General features: G+C 37.5%; 1 protein-coding gene across 2 annotated transcripts in view; it reads right to left on the reverse strand.

Moving 5' to 3' along the window:
* Window positions 1–13,783, reverse strand: part of TBC1D15 (TBC1 domain family member 15) — a 79,818-nt gene that overhangs the window by 23,632 nt on the left and 42,403 nt on the right. For both annotated transcript variants that reach the window (XM_005896795.3, XM_070371009.1), the window contains 3 exons: window positions 13,110–13,238; window positions 12,019–12,122; window positions 10,354–10,448 (listed from right to left, as the gene is read on the reverse strand). In XM_005896795.3, coding sequence (XP_005896857.1) covers window positions 10,354–10,448; window positions 12,019–12,122; window positions 13,110–13,238 — 328 coding nt within the window. The remainder of the gene's footprint in view (window positions 1–10,353; window positions 10,449–12,018; window positions 12,123–13,109; window positions 13,239–13,783) is intronic.

Genomic DNA, 13,783 nt, shown 5'->3' on the forward strand with positions numbered 1-13,783 from the left:
TAAAATTAGAAACGAAAATGGAGAGATCACAACAGACAACACAGAAATACAAAGGATCATAAGAGACTATTATCAACAATTATATGCCAATAAAATGGACAACGAGGAAGAAATGGACAAATTCTTAGAAAAGTACAACTTTCCAAAACTCAACCAGGAAGAAATAGAAAACCTTAACAGACCCATCACAAGCACGGAAATTGAAACTGTAATCAAAAATCTTCCAGCAAACAAAAGCCCAGGTCCAGACGGCTTCACAGCTGAATTCTACCAAAAATTTAGAGAAGAGCTAACACCTATCCTGCTCAAACTCTTCCAGAAAATTGCAGAGGAAGGTAAACTTCCAAACTCATTCTATGAGGCCACCATCACCCTAATACCAAAACCTGACAAAGATGCCACAAAAAAAAGAAAACTACAGGCCAATATCACTGATGAACATAGATGCAAAAATCCTAAACAAAATTCTAGCAATCAGAATCCAACAACACATTAAAAAGATCATACACCATGACCAAGTGGGCTTTATCCCAGGGATGCAAGGATTCTTCAATATCATAAATCAATCAATGTAATACACCACATTAACAAATTGAAAAACAAAAACCATATGATTATCTCAATAGATGCAGAGAAAGCCTTTGACAAAATTCAACACCCATTTATGATAAAAACTCTCCAGAAAGCAGGAATAGAAGGAACATACCTCAACATAATAAAAGCTATATATGACAAACCCACAGCAAACATTATCCTCAATGGTGAAAAATTGGAAGCATTTCCTCTAAAGTCAGGAACAAGACAAGGGTGCCCACTTTCACCATTACTATTCAAACATAGTTTTGGAAGTTTTGGCTACAGCAATCAGAGCAGAAAAAGAAATAAAAGGAATCCAAATTGGAAAAGAAGAAGTAAAACTCTCACTATTTGCAGATGACATGATCCTCTACATAGAAAACCCTAAAGACTCCACCAGAAAATTACTAGAACTAATCAATGATTATAATAAAGTTGCAGGATATAAAATCAACACACAGAAATCCCTTGCATTCCTATACACTAATAATGAGAAAACAGAAAGAGAAATTAAGGAAACAATTCCATTCCCCATTGCAATGGAAAGAATAAAATACTTAGGAATATATCTACCTAAACAAACTAAAGACCTATATATATAAAAAACTATAAAACACTGGTGAAAGAAATCAAAGAGGACACTAATAGATGGAGAAATATACCATGTTCATGGATTGGAAGAATCAATATAGTGAAAATGAGTATACTACCCAAAGCAATTTATAGATTCAATGCAATCCCTATCAAGTTACCAACAGTATTCTTCACAGAGCTAGAACAAATAATTTCACAATTTGTATGGAAACACAAAAACCTCAAATAGCCAAAGCGATCTTGAGAAAGAAAAATGGAACTGGAGGAATCAACCTACCTGACTTCAGGCTCTACTACAAAGCCACAGTTATCAAGACAGTATGGTACTGGCACAAAGACAGAAATATAGATCAATGGAACAAAACAGAAAGCCCAGAGATAAATCCACGCACATATGGACAGCTTATCTTTGACAAAGGAGGCAAGAATATACAGTGGATTAAAGACAATCTCTTTAACAAGTGGTGCTGGGAAATCTGGTCAACCACTTGTAAAAAGAATGAAACTAGAACACTTTCTAACACCATATACAAAAATAAACTCAAAATGGATTAAAGATCTCAACGTAAGACCAGAAACTATAAAACTCCTAGAGGAGAACATAGGCAAAACACTCTCTGACATACATCACAGCAGGATCGTCTATGACCCACCTCCCAGAATATTGGAAATAAAAAAAAAAATAAACAAATGGGACCTAATTAAACTTAAAAGCTTCTGCACATCAAAGGAAACTATTAGCAAGGTGAAAAGACAGCCTTCAGAATGGGAGAAAATAATAGCAAATGAAGCAACCGACAAACAACTAATCTCAAAAATATACAAGCAACTCCTACAGCTCAACTCCAGAAAAATAAATGACCCAATCAAAAAATGGGCCAAAGATCTAAATAGACATTTCTCCAAAGAAGACATACAGATGGCTAACAAACACATGAAAAGATGCTCAACATCACTCATTATCAGAGAAATGCAAATCAAAACCACTATGAGGTACCATTTCACGCCAGTCAGAATGGCTGCGATCCAAAAGTCTACAAATAATAAATGCTGGAGAGGGTGTGGAGAAAAGGGAACCCTCTTACACTGTTGGTGGGAATGCAAACTAGTACAGCCACTATGGAGAACAGTGTGGAGATTCCTTAAAAAACTGGAAATAGAACTGCCTTATGATCCAGCAATCCCACTGCTTGGCATACACACTGAGGAAACCAGAAGGGAAAGAGACACGTGTACCCCAATGTTCATCGTGAGCACTGTTTATAATAGCCAGGACATGGAAGCTACCTAGATGTCCATCAGCAGATGAATGGATAAGAAAGCTGTGGTACATATACACAATGGAGTATTACTCAGCCATTAAAAAGAATACATTTGAATCAGTTCTAATGAGGTGGATGAAACTGGAGCCTATTATACAGAGTGAAGTAAGCCAGAAGGAAAAACATAAATACAGTATACTAACACATATATATGGAATTTAGAAAGATGGTAATGATAACCCTGTATACGAGACAGCAAAAGAGACACTGATGTATGGAGCAGTCTTATGGACTCTGGGAGAGAGAGAGGGTGGGAAGATTTGGGAGAATGGCATTGAAACACGTGAAATGTCATATATGAAACGAGATGCCAGTCCAGGTTCAGTGCACGATGCTGGATGCTTGGGGCTGGTGTGCTGGGACGGCCCAGGGGATGGTATGGGGGAGGGGAGGGAGGAGGGTTCAGGATGGGGAGCACGTGTATACCTGAAATTTTTTAATTTTAAAAAAAAAAAAAAAAAAAAAAAAAGACTCGTATTCCTGCCTCTCTTTTTTCCCTAGGCGATATCTTCCATTACCATGGATATTTACATTAACAATAACCAAATTTATATAACCTATCCAGACTACTGCAGATTACTGCCACTTGACATTCCATTTGTATATCCTACCTTAAGATATATATGTAACATCTAATTCAATTTCACTATACTCCATGCCAACAACAACACTATACTTTGCCAACAAAGGTCTGTCTAGTCAAAGCTATGGTTTTTCCAGTAGTCATGTATGGATGTGAGGGTTGGACTATAAAGAAAGCTGCAAGCCAAGAACTGTGGTGTTGGAGAAGACTCTTGAGAGTCCCTTGGACTGCAAGGAGATCCAACCAGTCTATCTTAAAGGAGATCAGTCCTGGGTGTTCATTGGAAGGATTGATGTTGAAGCTGAAACTCCAATACTTTGGCCACCTGATGCAAAGAGGTGACTCATTTGAAAAGACCCTGATGCTGGGAAAGATTGAAGGTGGGAGGAGAAGGGGACGACAGAGGATGAGACAGTTGGATGGCATCACCAACTCAATGGACATGAGTTTGAGTAAGCTCTGGGAGTTGGTGATGGACAGGGAAGCCTGGCGTGCTGCAGTCCATGGGATCAGAGTCAGACACGACTGAGTGACTGAACTGAACTGATACTCCATGCATCTCAGTAAGTAGCACCACCAAATGATCAATTTCTCAAGCCAAGAAACACAGTCCCATCCCTCATTTCTCACAAAGTCTTACCAATTTTATCACAAAATATAACCTGTATCAATCTACCTCTCTACATCTCCACCACCACCATCTCTTGTTTTGGAGTCATTCCTACTAAGTGGTCTCCTTGTTCCTACTCTTATCTTGATTCAATCCAATTTACATACAGCAGAAAAAATGACTTTAAAATATAAATAGGGTTTTACTTCAAATACTTCAACAGTTCCTCTTCATATTTAAAATAAAAGTCACCTTCTTGCCATGATCCACAAGGCCTACAGCTTATCTGCATTTTTTTTTTTTTAATACAGAGAATTCAGGGCTTCCCTGGTGGTCAAGTGGTTATGAATCTGCTTTCCAATTCAGGAACACAGGTTCGCAGGAACACAGGTTCGATCTCTGGTCCAGGAGGATCGCACATGCCACAGAGCAGCTGCTCTGTGCCACATCTACTGATTTCATGCTCTAAAGCCCGAGAGCCGCAACTACGGAAGCCCGTCCACCTAGAGCCTGTACTCGGCGACCAGACAAGCCAGCATGGTGAGAAGCCCACACCCAACAACAGAGAAGAGCCCCACTCCCCACAACTAGAAAGAGCCCACGCGCAGCACCGAAGGCCCAGTGCAACAAAAAGGAGTACATTTAAAAATAATACTTACAGAAAATTTATACCAAACAACAACAAAGAGCTTTTGGTAATTTTTTCTAAAGTCCTAAGGAATATTTTTGGGAAAAGGTATGACAGGAAAAAAAATGCTTTTAAACGAATGCATTATATACTTGTATTTGTAAAAAGCACAGTATAGTTGAAAGATCTGATTAGGAAAGAGTCTATGCTATGCAACGATCCAGATAGATGACTTAAGATAATTTACTAACCTTTTCTGAGCTTCCATTTCATTATCTGCTAAAAATGAGAAAATTACAGTAAATTTTGTCTCAATTCAAATTACGTAACAGGCATTTAAAACATCTAAATTTTTCTTTCAATTTCATGGAAACTGAAAACAGGACACAGGAAAGAGTGAGATCAGTCATCACCGCTGCTGCTTGACAAAGGGAAGAAAGGACGGCATGTGGAAGGAAAGGGCTTAAAACACTGGGTTCGTTTTTCTCTAAGATCCCTTTCACTCCCAATGTTTCTAAGCAGAAGGAAGAGTACATTATCGTTTTCCTACTGAAACAGAAAATAGCAGGAGGCTTCAGGTGGAAACTTCAGATAACCCCATTCCTCAAGATCTCCAAACTTTTGCCTTAACCACAGGAAGGATGTGGTTTCCTCTGGTCTAATTTATTTTTCAGGAAAATAAAGATTTTTTTCAATCAAACAAAGATCTCAGCATTTGTCTTTATGTATACAAAAGCTGCCAAATCAGTCTTTTACGCTGGGATTCCTATGATTTAGAGAAATTTTTCTTTCATGGGATGATAGTGATGATCATGGTGGTCAAAAGCATCCCTCAAATCTTTATTTATAAAGCTTACAGATACACAAAACCAAATATAAGAATTTTACAAGTAAGTTTCACTACTATCAAAAACTATCCTAAAATTATATAGAGGCCAGGCAACAAACAGTAAGCGTTAAAACTGGGTACTGCTCTTATTAACTACATGACATTTATGCTCTCAATGCTTCAGTTTTCTTTATCTGTAAAATGGAAGTTATGAACTGAACTTTTCAGGTAAACATGTATAACAGTAACTACACACCTTCAGTAACTTATACCAACCTGGCCTTTATCATAAGAGCCAGACAATCCAGTAACTATTTGGTAAAAGTAATTCTTTTAATGTAAAATTCTATCAAGTATCTCTTCTTCAGAGAATAAATATTCCCAGATGAAGTTACGCAGTTCTTAAATACTGATAAAGATTTACTATCTGGAGTCATTTATTTGATTAAAAAACAAAATATATGTATATTTAAAGAAGGTCTTGAAGGATGTAAGCCAAAGCCTCTTAACCATTGCTGTTTTCTTTGAATGACAGAAACAAGATTTTTATCTCATTCTCTTAGGCTCATCTATAGTTTCTAATTTTTCTATAATAAACAAGGTATTTCTGTAAGGAGGAATACGATCATTTTTTAATGAAATTAACAAGCAAATAAAGTTAAACATTTCTTTAATTCATTTCTGGAACTCAAAATATATTAGTACTTATACTGGCTGCACTCATATTCCTATTGGAAGAGACAACCAAAAATATTCAACACACATTTTAAAACATTTTCCATTCTGATTTCTTTTTTTAAACTATAATTGACTTACAGTATTAGTTTCAGGTATGTAACATAGTGATACTATTTTTATATATTATACTCCATTTAAAATTACTACAGAATAACAGCCACATTTCTCTGTACTGTACAGTATATCCTTTTGCTTATCTATCTTATGCATAGTAGTGTGTATCTCTTAACACCGTACTCCTATCTTGGCCCATCCCTCTTCCCTCTTCCCACTGATAACCACGAGTTTGTTTTCTACATCTATTATTCCGTTTCTGTTTTCTCATATACATTTGGTTCACTGTATTTTTTTATATTTCATATATAATTGGTAATAGATTATTCATCTTTCACCTTTCTCTTATTTGACCATACATAATACTCTCTAGGTCCACCCGCACCATTGCAAATGGGAGAAATTCATTCTTTTTTTATGGCTGAGTAAGGTCAGTTTTCATTCTAATCCCAAAGAAAGGCAATGCCAAGTAATGCTCAAACTATCACATAACTACACTCATCTCACACGCTAGTAAAGTAATGCTCAAAATTTTCCAAGCCAGGCTTCAGCAACACAAGACCTATGAACTTCCAGATGTTCAAGCTGGTTTTAGAAAAGGCAGAGGAACCAGAGATCAAATTGCCAACACCCGCTGGATTATCGAAAAAGCAAGAGAGTTCCAGAAAAACATCCATTTCTGCTTTACTGACTATGTCAAAGCCTTTAACTGTGTGGATCACAATAAACTGTGGAACATTCTGAAAGAGATGGGAATACCAGACCACCTGACCTGCCTCTTGAGAAACCTAGATGCAGGTCAGGAAGCCAGTTAGAACTGGACATGGAACAGACTGGTTCCTAATAGGAAAAGGAGTTCGTCAAGGCTGTATATTGTCACCCTGCTTATTTAACTTCTATGCAGAGTACATCATGAGAAATGCTGGGTTGGAAGAAGCACAAGCTGGAATCAAGATTGCTGGGAGAAATATCAATAACCTCAGATAAGCAGATGACACCACCCTTATGGAGGAAAGCAAAGAGGAACTAAAGAGCCTCTTGATGAAAGTGAAAAAGGAGAGTGAAAAAGTTGGCTTAAAGCTCAACATTCAGAAAACGAAGATCATGGCATCTGGTCCCATCACTTCATGGGAAATAGATGTGGAAACAGTGGAAACAGTGCCAGACTTTATTTTTGGGGGCTCCAAAATCACTGCAGATGGTGACTGCAACCATGAAATTAAAAGACACTTACTCCTTGGAAGAAAAGTTATGACCAACCTAGATAGCATATTCAAAAGCAGAGATACTACTTTGCCAACAAAGGTCCGTCTAGTCAAGGCTATGGTTTTTCTAGTGGTCATGTATGGATGTGAGAGTTGGACTGTGAAGAAAGCTGAGCACTGAAGAATTGATGCTTTTGAACTGTGGTGTTGGAGAAGACTCTTGAGAGTCCCTTGGACTGCAAGGAGATCCAACCAGTCCATTCTAAGGCAATCAGTCCTGGGTGTTCTTTGGAAGGAATGATGCTGAAGCTGAAACTCCAATACTTTGGCCACCTCATGCGAAGAGTTGACTCATTGGAAAAGACTCTGATGCTGGGAGGGACGGGGGCAAGGAGGAGAAAGGGACGACAGAGAATGAGATGGCTGGATGGGATCACCGACTCGATGGACATGAGTTTGGGTGGACTCCGGGAGTTGGTGATGGACAGGGAGGCCTGGCGTGCTGCAATTCATGGGGTCACTAAGAGTCGGACACGACTGAGCGACTGGACTGAACTGAATGGTAGTTCTATTTTTAGTATTCTGAAGGCCCTCCATACTGTTTTTTATAGTGGCTGCACCAACTTACATTTCCCATCAAAAATGTACAAGGATTCCTTTTTAATCACATCACCAACATTAGTTATCTGTCTTTTTAAGTGATAGCCTTCTGTCAGGTATGAGGTAACATCTGTGGTTTTGATTTGCATTTCTCCACTGGTTAGTACTGCTGAGCATCTTCCCATGTGCCTGTTGGCCACTGGATGTCTTCATTGGAAAGTATCTTATTCAGGTCTTCTGTCTATTTTTTAATTGATTTTTTTGAGCCGTTTATGTATTTTTGGGTGCTAACCATTTAAAGGTCCTATCATTTACAAATATTTTCTCCCATCCAGAAACAGGCTTTCATTTTGTCAATGGTTTTCTTCTGCTGTGAAATAGCTTTTAAGTTTTTATTAGTTCCATTTGGTTACTTTTGCTTTAGTTTCCTTTGCCTTAGGAGACAAATCCAAAAAAAACAATGCTATGATTTACGTCAAAGAGTACCTTGCCTAAGTTCTCTTCTAGGAATTTTATGGTTTCACGCCTCACATTTAGGTATTTAATCCATTTTTAGTTTACACTTTTATATACGGTGTGAGGAAATGTTCTAATCTGTTTTATACACAGCTCTTCAGTTTTCCCAGCACCATTTAATGAAGAGACTATCTTTTCTGTATTATATATTCTTTCCTCCTTTGTTGTAGATTAAATAACCGTAAGTATGTGAGTTTGTTTCTGGGCTCTCTATTCCGTCCCACTGGGACCTATGTATGTTTTTGTTTCAGTACCATGCTGTATCCATAACTGTAGCTTTGTAGTATAGTCTGAAGTCAAGAAAGCATAATACCTCCAGCTTTTTTTTGTCTCAAGATTACTTTGGCATTTTGGGGGTCTTCTGCAGTTACATTATTAATTTTAAGATTATCTGTTCTAGTTTTGTGGAAAATGTCATCCATTTTCAACCTCCGCCCCTTCTCCTTCTGGGACTCCCATAATGCAAATGTTGGTATAGTTCATGTTGTCCCAGTGGTCCCTTACACTGTTCCTTTTTTTTTCTTTTTGCTGTTCTGGTTAGATGATTTCCATTATTCTATCTTCCAGACCATTTATGTGCTCTGGATCATCCAGTCTACTATTAATTCCTTACAGTGTGTTTTTCATTTCAGTCTGTATTTTACAGTTCTTTTTTCTATTTTCTGTGTTATTACTCATAAAAACGCTTTGAATTCTTTATCTGGTAAACTGCTTATTTCTGTTTCATTAGCTGTTTTTTCAGGGGTTTTCTCTTACTCTTTCAGTTGAAACAAATTCCTCTGTCTTCTTGTTTTGTTTAACCTTTACCTAATTTCATAGAGAAACAGTTTATGGGTGTCATTACGTGGGGAAATCCCTATACAGTCAGCATGTGCCCATGGCTTTGGAGGGAAAGCTGGATTAATCCTGAACACAGGTCACATTTTCCCTGAGAGCATGATGGTAGCTATCACCTTGGTAGGAGGTGTGGCTCAAGATGGAGGGGCTAGGGCCAGAGCCGGCTATGAGCTGGCTGTCTGACCCTCTGCTGTCATCTCCCTTTCAGGGACAGGGTCAGGACTCAAATTCCTGGAGCACAAGGCCCAGGGGTCAGTCTGAGTGGGTTCTCTTCCCTCTAAGTATGTACCCTATACACCTCTCCCAGTGGGAACACTGGTAGAACAAGAGGTGCTAATCTGGGCACTCCAAGTGTGGGGGCATGGGCTATGGGTCCTGCAAAGGCCATAGATCCAGACTGCTTCTGATATTCTGCCTGTAATGGGTGCCCCCTACCCTGTTCATATGCTGCTTCAGGCCTGAGTTGCTTCTGTATCTCACAGCCTGTCTCCTAAACAGGACTACAGAGTGTCTGTTTAGCTCAGGCCAGGACGGTGCAAGGGTGGTTAGCTTTCGATCCACCCTCTCCACCCCGCCTCAGGTAAGTATGTGCACCCTCCTCAAGAGCAGAGTTCAGGCTTCCTACAAGCCTCCTGTTAGGCCCACTCGCCCTCCAACCAGCCAAGGAGGCTCATTTTTCATGTCCTGGACCCCATGACTGTGGTACCTAGTATGTGGCTCAACCCACTCAGTCCTCAAGGAGGACCTCTACCCATGTAATTTCCTGAGTCCTCTCCCAGCGACACAAGTCCCAACCTCATCACTTGTCTTCCTTTCCTATTTAATATCATGTATATCTTTCTCTCAGCTTTGACTGTGCAGGACTCTCTTCGCTAGTCTCCAGTTAGTTTTCAGTGAAAATTGTTCCACGTGTAGATTTCTGATGTGTTTAGGGGGAAAGGTAAGTTTTGCATCCTCTACTCCATCTTCTCTCTCTGAGACACAGCTTTATGACCTTATTATCTGGCCCAAGTTCACAACAATGTTAGTTTCCTCAGAAGGCTACAGAGCCAGAGAGAGGCTTGCAGCTAGAAAGAGCACCTAAATCATATTCCAAAGGCTGTCCTAGGAGGTTTGAGGTATTTTCATGGTAAGAATCTTTACCATAAGCTTCTGATTTTTTATTTGGGCCCTAACTCTCACTATATATCTTCATTTCTTAAATCTCATCAAAACTTCCATGCAATCCTTTCAAACATTTCCAAAATTAAGAAAAAATTACCGATAAGACTTCTATAATCTCTTAACCTCGAATTTCTTTTCTCTTGTTCCTCGCTGACAGATTTCCACTGCAGTTTCATTCTGAAGTATTCATCACTGCAAAAAACAATTTTACACCAAAAAAAAAGTTACTTGAACACCTAAAAAAAATTCTAATGTATCAAAGCATTTATGATGCTGCTGCCGCTGCTAAGTTGCTTCAGTTGTGTCCGACTCTCGGCAACCCCATAGACGGCAGCCCACCAGGCTCCCCCGTCCCTGGGATTCTCCAGGCAAGAACACTGGAATGGGTTGCCATTTCCTTCTCCAGTGCATGAAAGTGAAAAGTGAAAGTGAAGTCGCTCAGGAATTTGCCAGGCAAGAGTATTGGAGTGGGCTGCCATGCTAATGAGATATAAACTTACAAACGACAGTGAATGTTTCAAGTTATGATAAATTAGTAAAAACAAAGGAAAAATAAAATAACCTTATGTCATAAGCTTTGTTTAAACTACGTGATTAATTTACGTGAGATTTTAAGGAAACATTATTTAAATCCTTAATATCAGACCTAAACTTATTCCTGTCATTAAATACTTTATAACCACTAGAGTTTCTGAATAATGACAAATATTCGGTTGGCCAAAAAGCTTGTTTGGCCAACCCAATATAAACTTTTTGGCCAACCCAATATAAACCTAAGGAAAAAAAAATTCTCTTTTCTTTAATGTAACATAAGAGTGCCATTTTCCAACCAGTTAACTGCAGAAATTTGTTGATGTGAAAATGTCTAAGAAGTTCTGGCAAACATATTGAGATGAGAAAGGACTGTGTGAGTTTGAATATATATATAATGACTGAAAATGAGCTTTAAATTAAAGGTTAGACTGACAAACTGGGAATAAGTAAAACTGGACAGTTGGTCTGTGTTTCTTTTTAAGTTTTTTTCTAATTAAGTTTTAACTACTTAAAAATAGAAACACACTTCCCAAAAAAAGAATCAAAGACCAGTTTATAAGAGCACCAGGAAAATAATTTAAAGGCAATTAACCTAAATATCAAATACTCTAATGAACCATTTTTATAATTTCATAATAAACTATAAAAATGAATCAAGATAAATGAGATATATTTAAAAATCTATATCTAAGTTTGTTTAAAATGTAGATACAAAGGAACTAGAATTTTTTAAACCATCTTTCAATATATTCACCAATGTAATTGCAATAAAATCTCTCTAATAAGCATTTCTGGTTTGAAATTAACTACTGCACTCATAACAGAGAAGGCAATGGCAACCCACTCTAGTACTCTTGCCTGGAAAATCCCATGGATGGAGGAGCCTGGTAGGCTGCAGTCCATGGGGTCGCTAGGAGTCAGACACGACTGAGAGACTTCACTTTCACTTTTCACTTTCATGCACTGGAGAAGGAAATAGCAACCCATTCCAGTGTTCTTGCCTGGAGAATCCCAGGAACGGGGGAGCCTGATGGGCTGCTGTCTGTGGGGTTGCCCAGAGTTGGACATGACTGAAGCGACTTCACAGCAGCAGCAGCAGCACTGCACTCATAATATTTAAATTAAAAAAATGAAAATAAGAACATACTCCCATATCCCAGTATATTACACTTTATATGGGTAAGTTACTTGGGTTTCTTTAGTAAGCATACAAAAGACCATTACTTACGTCTTTTGTTTTTGTAACTGAGTTCTTTCCTCTTTGGTACTGTCCCAAGGAAAATAACCCAGAAGAAATTTCCATGCTTGTTTTCTCAATGCATGACTAAGTCCCTGAAGAAAATATGCATATTAAACACACTTGTAAAAAATGAATGCAATATTTTATCTTACAAAACTCGCATATAAACAGAAAAACTAATGATTAAGAGATAGTTTTATACAGGCATATCTCATTTTACTGCACTTTGTTTCACTGCATTTCTCAAATATTGCATTTTTGAATTCAATTAAACATCTGTGACAAGCCTGTGTCAAACAAATCTATCTTTGCAATAATTTTTTAACAGCATTTGTCATTTCATGTCTCTGAGTTGCAATCTGGTAGTTCTTGCAATATTTCAAGCTGTTTCATTATTATTTGTTATGGTGATTTGTGATCAGTGATCTCTGATGTTACTGTTATTAAATCTTTTTGTTTTGTATTTTTTTAATTAAAATATGTACATTTTTCCTTAGACATGACACTGTTGAACAATTAATCAACTAAATACAGTACACAGCATAAGTGTAATTTTTATATGCATTGGGAAATCAAAAAATTTGAGTGACTTGCTTATCTACAATATTCACTTTACTGCAGCAGTCTAGAACGCACCCACAATATCTCCAAGGTACGTATATATATATATGAAAATAGCTCAATTCAGTGAATACTACCTTGTTTTTGACTTTGAGATTCTAAAGATGTAAGCAGCTGCCAGAAAACAAACAATGAAGAGTATACAGGAGACTATACAGCTGACAGTGGAACTGATTAGTCTTCCTAAACCCAAACCCTACTGGAAAAGGCAGCTACCACAGAGAAACACATCACCTCCTTCATATCACCCACAGAACTTCCAAGTAAGAAAGAGTGCCTTTCCACAGGCTTAACAGTATATCCCTCCAACCCAACCCTCAAGGACATCACAAGCACCTCACTCTGTCCTACTGATGATATTTGAAAATATCATTCATCAAAATGGAGTTCATCTCTCCAACATTTCAAAGAAAAAAGAAAACTCAAATACCAACAATTTAAAATACTAAAGTAATTACCCCTCTAAATATCATCTGCTTCATATTATCTACATTTAAAATTCTTCCTTCAGAATCAACGTTCTTAGTCCATTCTTCCAATGATACTGGCTCTCTCCTTTGAACAACAGGTCTTTCGCCCAAATCAATCTAAAATAAGATAAGCAAAAAGGACACCTTTCACAAGTGAAATGAAATCAAAGTATATAGCAACTAAAACTAAAATACTATTACTCACACATAAGTTCCAACATTTCTAATATTTTCCCTTAGTTTCCAATATTTAGTTTATAAACTGCAATAACACTACATACATTTTTCTCTCCTACTAAACACACAAATAACTGAGTGATAAATTCAGAAACAGAAAAACATTGGCTACTTTGGGTTTCAATTACCTAAGTATAGAATATTCAACATATAAATTCTAAAACAAACCCTTCAAACTAAATGGTATGCTATATTATTTTTAAAAAATAGAGTACTATTCCATTCATATTCTAAAATTAACTTTTCTTCCAAACTAAAATTGGTAGCTCTCAGAATTGATTCATGATTCATTAGCTTCACACTGCATTTTATACAGTTTTTTATTCAATTAATGTTGGTAATTTTTAAATGCCATTTGTAAGATAAGTTCTTTAAGTGTATGTGTGTGTTGGTTGCTCAATTGTATCCAACTCTTTGCAACCCCA

The sequence above is a fragment of the Bos mutus genome, chromosome 5 (assembly GCF_027580195.1).
Source record: "Bos mutus isolate GX-2022 chromosome 5, NWIPB_WYAK_1.1, whole genome shotgun sequence".
Lineage (NCBI taxonomy): Eukaryota > Metazoa > Chordata > Mammalia > Artiodactyla > Bovidae > Bos > Bos mutus.